A 14,265-nucleotide genomic window follows, 5' to 3' on the forward strand; every position below is an offset into this window, starting at 1 on the left:
CCTCCGCCGTCGGGTGCCGCGGCAGGGAACTCCATTCTCTCTGGTGTCTCTCCGCCTCCTCCCGCAGAATTCCGTCGAAGCCATCGAGGCAACCGGCGCGGAGCAAAGGAGCCCGTACGCTCATAGCCTACGTGGTGTCCCTCCGCCGTCACCGTGGACTCCTTTTCGTGTCCTTCCACTGAGCCCGGGCGGTGTCCGGGTGGCTCACCGGGGGCGGCGACGCGTCTGCGGCGCGGCAGCAAGGCTCGGGGGCTATGAGGTGAGGACGCCCGGGGACCGGAGGCGGCACCCGGCGCTGCGCGAGAACGCAGGACGCGAAACCCCGAAGCCGGCGGATGCCTCTCAGACCCCGCGGCTGCGCGCGAGGCGGAGGTGAGAGCCGAGGTCTGTGAGGTTGTGGTGCCCAGCTCTGTGAGCCAGGGCTCCGGGACAGGGGTTGGGCACGGGCCGCGGTGGCGGCCGCGGCGGCAGGGTTGTGGGGGGGGCGCTCGGTAAACGCGGACTCCTTTCTCTCCCCCCCCCGTCAGCGGAGGCAGCGGGCGGTGATACGTCTATGCCGCCATATTGGATATTACTCTCCAATTTTTTTCTGAGGAAAATTTTTTTTGGTGATTAATTTTCTGGAGGGACGCAAAAGTGTGTCCGGACGCTTCGGGAGCCCGGTGGCGGGGGTCTTGGACGGGCCGGTACTGAAGGCGGGCCGTTCTGGCGGTGAGCCGCGGAGGGCGTGCGTGCGTGCGTGCTTGCGGGAACCGGGCGGCGGGGCGGGGCTGCGGGACCGGGGCGGCCGGGCGAGCGCGGCCTGCAGTTGTGGCGGCGGCCGGAAGGGAGCGGTAGCGGTCGGCGGGGGCCGAGTGGCGGCCGCACGAGGGGAGCTGCCCGGCCGCTCGGGATTGGGGGACTGTGTTTTGCCTCTTCTCCAATGGGCGGGCGGTCGTGAAGCGTCTCGCCCAATCTGTTTGCGCTGCCGCGCCGAACTTCGGTTGTTTTTGTTTTGGCCCGAGCCTCGTTTCCCGTCACTCCAGGCTCAGCCTGTCGCTCTCCGGTACGCGCCCTCCTGTCAGTGCTGTCCCGCGGTGTCGCGGGGCCCGCCACACACACAGGCCCGGCTCAAAGGCCCTGGCGTCACCCGGTCTGTCATCCCGATCGTACGACCAGGGACTGGGGAAACTTGCAGAGTGGGAGAGGGAGGCGTGAAGTGAAGTTCATTTCGAAGAACTTTTTGACGGAGTTCACTCTGAGAGAATCTTCTCTTCAGAGGAGCAGGCAAGATGAACTATTTGGGATTGGTGATTTTCTTTTAAAACTTGTTTTCTCTATTTAAAACTATTGACACAGTGGCCTGAGGTGTCGGAAGACTTCTGAATGCATGGATACCTTAGAGGAACTCGATTCCGTTTGGGTTTTTTTTTTTTTTTTGGACTGCAACGTCTGTTAATTTGAGTGACTGATAGAGAAAACAAACCCTTTCTGAAAGGCAAGGAAGGACTTTTTGTTTTGTTTTGTTTGTGTTTGCCTGAAACTACCATTGTGTGTGTTCATGCCTGAAGAGTGAATTGCCAAAGATACACCTTGACAGTATAAATGTTTGACCAAGTCCCTCACTAGGTGCTCCCTCTGGTTCAGGGTTAAAGTCTCCAAATGCCCTAATGTTGCACGTGGGAAAACACCAGGCAGTGTTTGAGTCTGTAGCCTCTCAACATTATTCATTCTACTCCCTCTCCCATGTAAATTCTACTCCCTCACCTGGGCTCTCATCTGCTCTTGTTTCCCAAGCCCCTTCAGTCCCAGCATGCACCCATCTTCAGAGAAGACCCAGGAAAATGTAGCTGCAGGAACAAGATTCCTTGCAGGCCCACACAGAAAGCATGGTTTCCCTATTCCCTGAGCTGTCTTTGCATGCTGTTGAGATTGGCTTTGCCCTTGCACATCCCTCGGTGAGCTTGTTGAGATTTATCTGGTCCATCTAGAGATAATTTGTTAATCTCCAAAGTGTCAAGCTTGTTCGTAGTTTTTTAAAATGTATCCAGTCAGTGTCATTGAAAGTATTTCTTAACATTGTCTTTTAAAAAAACAAAACCAGAAACAGAAACAAAACCCATGCCTTCAGAGTATTTATACTTCAAGAGGAGAGTAGGCCTCTATCCTTTCTCTGTGATTGAAACCCAATCTTTCAAAAACTGTTTCCAAGGATTTTCTTTTTCCTTCCCCTCTCAAGTGCTCTCTTAGAGGTACTTGATGACTGTGATGACACTGAGCTGCTACCCTGACCTTCCCACACTTGTAGAAGACACCAGTGGACCATGCCCATAGAAATGTATGCAGATGAGATGGGAGAGTCCTGGAAGTTTGTGTGGTTGAGCAGGGTTTATAGGTGGGTGGGGGCAGTCCATTTAAGTTTCCCTTTTGGTCATCCTTTGATCTGATTTCATATGTGATTTTCTTCTCTGTAGGTATCAACTTGTAGGTTTATATGGCCAGCTGTGTGTCTGGATTGTATAACAAATTGTGTATAGTGTCTGAGCAGCTCTCTGTCTTCAGGACTTTTTCAGTGTCTTGAAGAGCAAATCCTTTGAGATACATCGTGATTCCATTATTTTGTACTTTTGTCTGTCACATGTGAACTTTACCTTCTCTCCATTAACCAAAATCCTTCTCTGATTAGAAGGTCTAGGACTTTGTTAGCTGGAGAGCATTCTTTGTCAGAACAAGGAACCATGTGTCATCCCTCTATTGGGTCACATTATTGGCTACCTAGCATATATTGAGTAACTAGAGACAGACAATATGGGGTAGTTGTATCTCAGGTAGAGCTAGCTGTCTGCATTAGAGACTAGCCTTATGTGTATGGTATAACTTTTACTTTTTCTGTCTTATTTTTAATTACCTCTTTGTTTGAGGAGTGAATAAAACACTTGTTTTACTGGCATGTTAGTGGAGAAAGTGGATTTAGTTGTGGTAAGACTCAAAAATCAATGTTACTGCAAGTTCAAATTTCTGACTAGCTGATGAACTGTAGTGCAGCAGTTTGCAAAGTAACTTCTTTCTTGAATAAGTTGTCTTAAACAACTTTTGCTGGGTGGTGTGCATGCTTTTAATTCCCAAAGGCAGTGGCAGGTGGATCTCTGAGTTCCAGGACAGGCAGGGCTATACAGAGAAACCCTGCCTTGGAAAAAATAAAAACAAACCATGGGGCTGAAGAGATGGCTCAGGGAGTTCTGCTCTTCCAGGGTTCAGTTCCCACCACCCACATCAGGTGGCTCACAACCACCTGTAACTTCAGCCCTAGGGAATCTGACAATTATGGCCTCCAAGAGGACCTGTACTCCTGTTTACATAACCACACACATACACATAATTAAAAATAATAAAAAGATGATTTAAAAAAGAAGCTGTTAAGCTTGAAGTGTGAATTAAAACCCCTGCAGATTTTAAAGTATATATTTAAGTTATATGTATGAGTTGTTTTGCCTGGATATGTGTGCATGGGGTGTCCCCAGAGATCAAAGAGGGCATCCAGTCCCTTAGAATTGGAGTTACATATGGTTAGGAGCTGCTGTGTAGGTTCTAGGAACTGAACTTTGTAAGTGTAAGTACTTAGTAAATGTAAAAAGTACTCATAACCAACAAGCCATCTCTCAATACTTAACAGGTTTGCATGGCTGAATCCATTAACTTAACTATATAAGCAAGGGGTCCTAATGAGCAAGTCAGGAGCTTTGGGGAGGTGGGTGTTTAACAGCCTCCTTTAAAATCCGTCTTCCATGTCTGCTGCATTCTTCCTCCTACTCTAGTAGGAAATTGTTAAGAGATAGGTTTCTATGTAGGTCTCATTGTAATGTCCAATCCCCCCATACTCCCCGCCCCCCGCAAGCAATTGGATGCTTCCTAAAGATTAGAAGTACCAATTGAGAGTGAAGGTGCCTGATTAATAGCTAAACTACTTTTTGTCTATTAGTATGTTCGGAAATCCACTTTTGCCTAGTTATTTAAGAATACGGCTCGAAGGCTAATAGGGCGGGTGCTGGAACCACGGCAGGTCCCACCGCGGCGGGTGAAGGATGTCGGGCGGATGGGAAACAGACCTGTAGATGTGACTTATATGAAGAGTTTATGGGGAGGGGTAAGAAATTGAAGGAAGGAAAGAGAGAAGAGGTAAAGAGAGACAGAGACACAGGGACAGAGGAGGACAGAGAGAGAGCTGCCTGCTCAGAGAAACGACTGAAGAAGAGAGCTAGTGGTGGTGGGGGGGGAGGGGGTGGAGCTTTCTTCTTAAAGGGCCAGCGTACATAAACCTGCCATGCGCAGAGGTGGTGCCTCACTGTGCCAGGTTCCCAAGGGGCAGAGCCAGGTTTGCCTGGACTACAACACTAGTCACTTTCTAGAACTGAGCACAGTGGCTGGCATGTACCAATAATAGCACTCCAGAGACTAAGGTAGGAGACTCTCAGGTTGGAAGTCAGTCTGGACTACATGGTGAGACCCTATCTGAAAAAGCCAAAACATACAGTTTTCAGCTGTAGATATAACTTGTTTAGTCCCCAAATTTTAGTTATGTGCATGTTATTTTAAATGAATTGCAGGGTTTTATTACTTGTAGGGGCTCCATTTGTACAATAATCAACTTAGCCTATTTTCATAAATCTATTAAATTTTTTTTTTTTCCGAGTTAGGCTTTCTCTGTGTATCCCTGGATATCTTGTTACTTACTCACTCTGTAGTCCAGGCCCTGAACTCATAGATCCACCTGCTTCTGTTCCCCAAGTGCCGGGATTAAAGGTGTTTGCCACCATTACTCAGCCAATTTGTATTAACTTCTAGGGATATATTTTTTTCATTTTAAACATCTTGGGGAGCAGATTTCATAGATTGTATTGTTCAGGCCAGAAAGTTAGAGTAACTGAATTTTCACATACATGAAACCATTTGCAGCCTATTATCAGCCTTCATTATCTCTAAATAGGCTCACATAGAGGGAAAATAGTGTTCACACTCAGCCTCTTAAGTGACATTTTACTTTGCCATTTCCTTCCCAGGGTGCCCAAAGCTAGCCAAATATGTTAGCATCTGCTGCCTCTTGTCCCCAACCCTGAGTTGGGGATGGCTAGTGTGAGAGTTTGTAGATGTGTTATAGTCTCTGCTGTCACTGTGTATTTAAGGAACTGATGGGTCCAGGTCTTTCTTTCTGTAGAATGACTAGATGTTCTCACTGAAGTTATTTCTAGTCCTAAATTCTACTTCATCATTCCATATCTTCCCATTTCTGAGAATCACTTCAATCACATTTAATATCTCTATTTGGTTTACTTAGCTCATCTGTAGGCTTCATGTGGTATGTCTTTTGAGGTGTCACAAGAGGCTTTACAGTCCAGGTGGTTTTTCAAATTGAAATTCTAGCATACATCAGTGGTCTGAAAATCTTGATATTTAAGCCTCATATGGCTCCTACTTGCCCGTTAAATCTGTACAGTATCTCTTCATTTGTATGTAGTAGAGCACACTAAACAAGTAACCAGACCCAGGGGTCTTCTGATCAACTTCTTTAGGGTTTTACATGTGGTTCAGCTTGGACTGAATTTAGACAGGAGTTTGAGATCTAAGAACAGCTTTATTTGAACAGCAAAATTCACTCCTGAGCCTTTTTGTTTGTGATGCTAATAGCTACATAGTAGGATAGCTGAGCCATGAGTCCTCAGTCACACATGCTACTGTGAATACTATAGCACTTACTAGGGCACCTACATTATAACTGTGCTTCCTCCCCATACCCCAAGAAACACCTGGTTAGCATTTTTCCTAGTCAGCATTTTCTAAGATTTTATTTGTGTGTGGATATGTGAGGCGTCTGGGAACTGAACTCAAGTCCTCTGAAAGAGCCACCATCTTTTCAACCTTGAGAGTTGTGGCTCTGCATGATTTTTTTTCTGGAAGTGGGAGCTCTTGTGGGCCCTCTAGTGTTCCATGGCACAACAGCTATTCCAGCACCATGAACAGTGCCTGAAAGCTTCCAGCAGGCTTTTGCAGTGTTTGTGGAAGTGAGTGGATTCTGTGTCTGCAGAATGAATCGTTTCATCTGGTTTATAGGGCAAGATGAAGTGTCTGATGTGTCCTAATGACCCTGATCTCTGAAGAGTATTTTTGTTCTCAAGGCAATGCTTATGTTGCATTATAGGGAATATATATTTAACTCTTAGGAGTGGAACACTGAGAACAGAGGGTCCTTGACCCTTCAGCCAGTGAACTCAATAGTGGAGTCTGGGGATAGAGAGGCCATAGGAAATCTCTCCCCTTCAAGAAAGAATCAGAAGCAGGCCTCACTGGGGATCCTGGAAAGGTCAGACAAACTTAGTTGGTTCTTAAAGGTGTTTAGTGGATGGAAGTAAACAGCTGAGTGTTTTCTTTCCCACGCCATGATCCTTTTTATGTTTTCATTTTTACTAATTAAAGTCTCTTAGGATAGCTTTTGATTTCTTCAAATCTTGTAGCTCTTACCAGATTATGCTTATTTAGATGTCTGCATATAGGGTCATTTCTTCCCACACTGGACTCAGCTCAATGAAGGCAGAAGATATTACCATTCTGTTTTAGAATCTTCCCATATGGGGCAAGTATATCCAAGACTTGTTTACACCGAGACTGTATTGCTTCTTTGTATGATGCTGAGAGTGTACAGTTTTTCAATCTGACCTTGGCTTAATCTTGTCTTGTTCTTAATCCTGGCCTTGTTCTCTTTAGTACATTGGGGATGACAGTGGTAGCATTGTGTATGTGTTACAGGGTTGTACGTGGACACATGGTGTGCCGCCCAGTTCTTGGCACAGCTCTTGAGTCATAGTGAAGCCATGGCGTGGAATACCCAGAAGACCAGTTAGGAGATTGCTTCTGTTGTGCCAGGACAGCCACACTCGGGTTTTTACTTTCACCTGGAGCTAATGGCTGTATGCTGGACATTGAACTAGATACTTAAGACACACAATTCCTATTCACTCACTATAGGTGGGATGCTGCTTTGCAGGGCATGGCACTTTTTCCTAGTGTCCATGTGTCTTACTCATCCTTGTTCTCTTCCTTGTCATTGAACTTCCTGGGTTAAAACTTAGAATATTTTTGTTTCATTGTGTCATGTATTATTAGATATGATACTTTGTTGGAAGTGAATTACTTTTAGTCAAATAACTTATTGCTTTTAGTCAAATAACTTATTGCTTAAGCCAGCTTAGGTTTTTAACTAATCAGTTTATTTATTTGTGTTTTGAGACAGGGTTTCTCTGTGTAGTTTTGTAGACCAGGCTGTCCTCGAACTCACAGAGATGCCTGCCTCTATCTCCTGAGTGCTGGGATTAAAGGCATGTGCCATCTCTGCCTGGCAAGTTTTTAATTTATTTATGAATGAATCTCACTAAATAGTCTAGGTTGGCTTCAAACCCTAGGTATCCTTGCCTTAACCTCCCAAGTAGTTGGGATTACAGACATGGGCCAGTATGCCCAGCAGAGTTTCTTTCTTTTGTTTTTATTTTTACCTGTGTTTGTGTGAATTTATGCAGGGGGGAAGGTGTTTTTGATATGTTGGTTCTGTTAGAACAGTCTAGATTTGGTGGAATTTGTGTGCTTCTAGTCTGGGTGACTGGAAGTTTCTATCTTGGTATTCTCTATCATGGTTTTTGTAGCGGTTTCTTGTGGCTGCTGGAACAAACTACCAGGCACTTGATGGCTTAAAGCAAGAGTGGTATGTTGTAGTATTACCTGACTCAAGCCAAGGTGTCAAGAGGAACTACCCTTGGCCTCTCCTTTGTCCCTCTTTCAAGGACATTTTTATGACATTAGGGTAGCTCACTTGGGTGGTTCAGGATTAATCTTGTCATACAGCCCTTAATTTAATTTAAAAATAGCATCTTCAGAGAACCTTTTCCTCATTACATTCACAAGTTCTGGAGGGTATAACCTAACAAACATTGAAGTCATTTTTAAGCCCTCTACCTTCTTCTTTAGAGTAAATCACCCTAGCCAACTTACCACGATCAGTGGTTTTCAAAGCTAGCCTTCATATTATCCTGAAAAAGTGGTAGGTAAGGCTCTGTAGAGATATTCTTGGCCTCAGACCTGATTCTCTTGGGTCCAGGGTATGACATCTGAGGGCACCTGGGAGAGCTGTTGATTGGCAGAGCAGGTGCATCAGAGCTTAGTTATACAGAAGCTAGAAACGGGAAAGAAATTGCAACCTGGTGGCATGTGTGTATCTTGTTATAAGTTACAAGTATAGACCTGCTCTTTGATTCTTTGACTGTAGGTACTGATAAACACTTGCATGATAGCTCCACTGAGGTGGAGGCATCATGTGAATTCAGAGAAACAAATATCTCCTAAACTTCCTTCTTTGTTTTATAACACTCTTACCAAGTCACCTGGCTTCTCAAATGGAATGCTTTCCAACAATACAGTCACAAAAGCAAGAGCTGGCCATAAATTCATGGTTGCTTCCTAGAAAATTGTCAACTGAGTATCTGTACTATCAAACTGTCAGACGTCTCTGTAAGAGCATTCAGTACCCTTAACCTCTGAGCCTTCTCTCCACCCCTCTCTGCAGAATTTTTAGAAGCAGTTGTGTAAAACATTAAACAGAACACTCTACCATCATGAAGTTAGAAAGAATTAGAAGCAGAGTCCTCCAATGGGCCAAGACTGTCAACTGAGGCACTGACCAGCACTGTTCTGTCATCCAGAGACTGGATGGGTCCATTGTTCTTGGACATAGGGCAAGTACTTCCTGAACCAAGTACATTTCCTGAGACAACTATGCTTTCTTCAGGAACTGCTTAAACTGTCAAAGCTTTGGTGTTTTTCTGAATATAAGTAAAATAGATTCATTATAGTCTTTTAGGGAAAGCAGTCTCCCTTCCCCTAAATGCAGCTGTAGTATTCTCATGGGAGGGGTCTGTGGTAGTGGATGGGTGTTTTTTTCCTTAGTGATATTATAACATGATATGGCTATAAGTTTCTATTTCAGTCTTTTTGGGAGGGGTGGAATTATTTTTACTATTTTTGAGGTGGGGGTCTCACTGTGTAGCTGGCTTCAAATGCATGTTTTGTTTAAGCCTCCAAGGTGCTGAAATTACAGGTTGTCATGCCTAGCCTTCCTTGTTTTTTCTTCCTTCCTTCCTTCCTTTCTTCCTTCCTTCCTTTCTTCTTTTCCTTCTTTTCTCCCCTGAGACAGGGTTTCTCTGTGTAGCCATAACTGTCCTAGAACTCTGTAGACCAGGCTGGCCTCAAACTCTCAGAGATCCACTTGTCTCTGCCTCCCAAATGCTGGGATTAAAGGCGTGAGCCACCAACAGCCCAGCAGCCTAGCCTTCCTTTTAATTCTCTAAATAGTATTATTTTAGTAGTTTTATAATGTTTCATATTGGTCCTCAATAACCCTCCACCCTTGTGTTTAATACTAGAACCTGGGAAAACTTACCTCTTCTCCCAGTTGTTGATCCAGTCACTCTTTCTCCCTTAGTGTTGGTAAACCAGCCTCTTGGGACTGCTGCTGCCATTTCTAGTGCAATCACTATGTTTCCTCAGAAACTAGTTGCATCATTTTTAGATGCAGTGTCACCCCTTGAGACTTCATTATCTTCCACTTAAATAAGCATATCACTCCAGTCCAGAGAGTTAACTTTTTAATAGGGAATTCTTGATGTATTCTTTGACATCATACACAGAAACAGTATCTGATCATACCCCCAAATCCTCCCTCCACTTCTCCCAGCAACTCCTAACACATCCTCTTTCCTCCTTCTTGTGCCTCCCTATCTTTGTAACCCACTGAGTTAGTATTGACTGCTGGAATATTAACTGATGCTGCTGTCTTGATCTTGTGCAGATAAGCACAACTGCAGTGAGCTCATGAGAGAAGCAGCTGGTGTAACTAGAAGACAGTGTTTCCTAGCATTCCTTCCCATCATCCTACTCTTACGTTCTTTCCACCCCTTCCTCCTTGATGTTCTCTGAGTCTTGGAGATAGGAGTAGGCTTTGATATAGAAGTCCTATTTGGGGCTGAACACTCAGCACTTTGACCAGTTTTGAGTTTCTAGATTAAATGCTGACCATTGCAGAGAAAAACAACTCTGCCTAAGGATGAGAGCAACACTGGCCTATGTGTATAAACAGATATTTAGGAGGCAGTTTGACAAGCCCATTTAGCAAATTAACAGTAGTAGGTTCTCCATCACTACTACCCCCCCCACCTTTTTCCTTTGAGACAGGGTCTTATATGTCCCAGACTGACCTCAAACTGAGGCTGGTGTTTTAACTACTGATCTTCCTGCCCCTGCATCCCATATTTATAGTAACAGGCCTCTGTTACCATGTGTACTAATTGTTAAAAAGTTTTAACACAAGAGCTAGACAAGTGGCTCAGCAGAGGGATCCACGGGTAAGTTCCTTCCCAGCATCCTTGTAGCAGTTTACAACATTGTATAATTCCAATTCTAGGTGATCCAATACCTCCAGGTAGCACACTCCCTGAAGCACTTCAAGAACCATTATGCAGCCAGGTGGTGGTGACACACCTTTAATCCCAGCACTTAGTCAGACATCTCTATGATGTTTGAGGCCAGCCTGATCTACAGAGTGAGTCCCAGCACAACCAAGGCTACACAGAGTAGCCCTGTCTCAAAATACCAAAATAAATAAATTCACTAAAAAGTAAAGAACAGTGTGTGCTCTGAACTGTTGAGCCATTTAAATCTTCAGCTTCCCAAATGTAAATAAATTTTAAAAATTTAACTCAGACCCTAAAAGCCATCTCAAATTAAGCAGTCTATTTCTAGCATCCCTCAAACCCTGGATTTAATTTACATACATCTTCCCTGGCATTTGAGACTTCTTTCTTTTGCTAATCTTCTTTGTCCTACCATCTTCTTCAGCACAGACTCTGTATTCATTCATGAGTGCATGCTTAGAAACACAAATCCATGTGGGATGTCTATTTCTTATCAGGGCTGTCATCAGTGACCTGTCCTGACTTGCCTTCTTTGCAGCCTCTACATAAGATGACTCCTCCTTGAAGTGCTATTCCTGAGCTACTTTGTTCCCACCTTGTTTTTTATTTATTATATCTACAGTGTTTTGTCTGCATGTATGCCTACACACCAGAAGAGGGCATCAGGTCTCATTATAGATGGTTGTGAGCCACCATTTGATTGCTGGGAATTGAACTCAGGATGTTTGGAAAAACAGACAGTGCTCTTAACCTTTGAGCCATCTCTCCAGCCCTAGCCCTTGACTTTTGATTATTAGCTGGTCTTTTCAATTCTTAGGCTTACTTTATCTACACTCAGGCCTAGTCAAATTTGGTTCTGTGGTTTGAAGTACCATCAGCACCATGACACCAGATGGTATCCCTAGTCTGTTTCTCAGTCCTGTGTCAGTTACTTTAGTCTACTTGGCTCTCCGGTTGGTTTTCTAGAAATAACAAAAGTCTGAGATTTTGTCAACAGGATTCTTCTGTTAGACTTATGAGTCCTCATTGTCTCACTTCCACATTTAATTTCTCAGTAAGTGCTGTCCATGAAACCTTCAGAGAAGACCGTGCCACCAGCCATTTCTTGCTACCTATGCAGGACAGTGAGTGGTTCATCTTTGCTTTTAATTTGTGAGCTCTTCACAGTAGTAACTGCCAGCATGGTTCTTTAAAACTGAGGCAGATGCTAATACCACATCTGCTTCCTTTTTTCTGAAGGGAATACATGCTATCTCCTAGTGACTTCTAATACCTACCTTCTGTTGTCTGTTTCTTTTAGCCTGTCTTCCCTGTCCTGTCCTGCTCCTGTACCCTCATGTCTGCTCAGCCACACTGGACTATGAAGGTGTTTCTGCCCTAGGCTGGTGTTTGCCTTCTCTGTTCTTAGTACACTTTTGCTTGTAGCTAGCTTCTCCTTTTCCCTCAGCTTTCTGAGAAAAAAGTCATCATACTTCACTTGCTTGACCAAAAACACTCCTGCTTACACTGCTTTTCTGTTTGTTTTTAGAAAGAATGTGCTGGCATTCTTTTTAAAATAATGCTGTTAGGACTATCAGTGTACTGAAATCTATGTAGTTCCTGCTGTCAGGTTTTCTTTTTTTTAAGATCTATTTATGTGTATGAGTATTATACCTGCATATGTCTATGTACTGTGTACAAGCCTGTGTCTGAGGAGTCTAGAAGAGGGTGTTGATTCCCTGGAACTTGAGTTACAGACAGTTCTGAGCTATCATGTAGGTGTTGGGAACTGAACCTGGGTCCTCTGCAAGAGCAACAAGTGCTTTTAACTGCTGAGCCATCTCTTCAGTCCCTTAATTGAGTTTTTTGTTTTCTCAAATGTAGTATTGTATATTTGCCATAGTGCACATATGGAGGTCTGTGAGTTCAAGGCCAACTTTGTCTATATATACAGCAAGCTCCTATGCAAAATCCTTCAATTCCAACAGAGTCCCATGCAGGAGCATCTGGTGAGCTATAGACACAGCATTGTTTGTGATGCTCTGTGACTGACACGAGTGCTTCCTATACTGTGCGCCTGTTCAACCAGCAACGTCAGTTGACCACAGTGTTTCAGCCCTGTTGTAGTTGTTCTTTGGCCGGACCTATGTTCCCTTACAGTGAGAGCAGCTTGCAGTGACTGAAGTGCTATTGATAGGATGTGCTGGTGAGCTTTTCCTAAAACTCAGGAAGAGATTTCCTTGGTAGAATTTCTTATAGGTTAAATTTCTGTTCTGTTAATTTTCTTAAGAGGAAAAGAAAGTTGGTCTCTCTTCTTTACTCTGGCTGATGGTACATTGAAGGAATGATTTAAAGCAATTGTTCTCATGCTGACAAGTCAAGTGCTCTACATAGAGGTCTTACTACAACTGGGGTTCTTGCTTTGAGTCTCCTGAGTGGGAATCTTCTCAGTTGGAATTTAAAGATTCTACATAGAATAGTTGCTGCTCTGCTGGGACCCAAGTACTGAGCAAGTACCCAGGTCAGATAGCTCACAAATCTGTTAACTCCACCTCTAAGGAATATGATACCCCTTTCTGGCCTCTATGAGCACCAACACACACATCACTTAAAGCCATGTCTATTAGTCCTACTCTACAGGGCTACACTTAGGACTCCTAAAAACACATTCTTCAGTTACTTACTATTCATAAGTGGTATGTCACATGGGACATTCTTGGGACAGATTTCCAAAAGGACCAAAAGAGCTTGAAGTTCTTTATCTTTTTCCTAGAGGCACAGATCTAAACCAAGTGCTGAGCCAAAAGCATAGTAGCAGGAGAAGTAAGTAGTAGGGAGGTTATAGGTGGTAGCATCTGTATGTCCTGCTATATCTGTGTTTTAGCCTCAGCACTATGGGTGTCTAATAAAAGAGGTCAGGCAATAACTAATTCATAGTTTCAAGACAATATGGATATATTTCTGCAGTACAGCAGTTTAGATCACAGCTGTTAGGAGTATGCAGCTCACTGGGACCATGTGTGGCAGGACCATGGTCCCTTGGTGCAGGAGGTGATAGATGCTAGGTGGATGGAGAAACAGACCTGTAGACATGGCTCATATTGAGGGGGAAGGGGCGAGGGGGAGGTAAGAAAATAAGGGAAGGAAAGAGAAAAGAGATAAAGAGACACAGAGACAGAGGGGAACTGAAGAGAAGAGAGGGTGAGGGGGTGGGAAGGGGTAGGGAGAGACAGAAAAAAGTCCTGTCTGCCCCTTCACAGGAACAGCAGGAAAGAGAGCAGAAGTGGGTAGAATTTTTCTTTTAAAGGGTCCTTTGCAACTTCGTGCAGACTATGTAATGCTGTAGCAGCCATAGGACCCTGGGCTGACCAGGATATTGCCTGAGTGCATTTTTCAGGGTGACAGAGGACAGGCCAGCATAATGCCTGAATTCTTACAACAGCCTCAATTAATAGCTGAGGGTCCTGGTCCACTGTGTGTTGTCCCAGATGCTGGGAGACAATATGTTGTGAGCAGTTTTCCTGCCAGCCTGATCCCACAGCCACGCCAGCCCCAAATAACACACAGAAATGCTGTATTAGATATAAAGCTGTTGGCCTGTTACTAGCGTTTCTTATTGGCTAGCTCTGTCTTAAATATTAACCCATTTCTATTAATCTAAGTATTTTCATGTGGTCTTATCTTACCGGAGAGAGGGTCCAGACCTTCTTCTCAAGTCCCTACATTTTGAATCTCTTCCCTACTACATCTCCCAGAATCCTCTTTGTCTCCTAGTCCTGCCTTTCTTGCTTTCCTATTT

The 14,265-nt window shown here is 44.2% G+C and overlaps 1 protein-coding gene across 3 annotated transcripts in view; it reads left to right on the forward strand.

The window, feature by feature from the left end:
- The first annotated feature begins 222 nt into the window (after positions 1-222).
- Kmt5b (lysine methyltransferase 5B) overlaps positions 223-14,265 on the forward strand; it is a 45,007-nt gene continuing 30,964 nt past the window's right edge. Inside the window, exon 1 of one of the 3 annotated variants that reach the window (XM_051193518.1) lies at positions 223-372. Coding sequence is in view for 1 of the 3 variants with exons in the window: in XM_051193521.1 (XP_051049478.1) it covers positions 336-372 (37 nt within the window). In the remaining 2 variants the exon portion in view is untranslated. Of the gene's footprint in view, positions 373-559; positions 712-14,265 lie in introns of those variants that run through there. The other 2 variants (XM_051193521.1, XM_051193519.1) reach the window with 2 other exon arrangements.

This window comes from Phodopus roborovskii, unplaced genomic scaffold (genome assembly GCF_943737965.1).
Source record: "Phodopus roborovskii unplaced genomic scaffold, PHOROB, whole genome shotgun sequence".
NCBI classification, from domain to species: domain Eukaryota; kingdom Metazoa; phylum Chordata; class Mammalia; order Rodentia; family Cricetidae; genus Phodopus; species Phodopus roborovskii.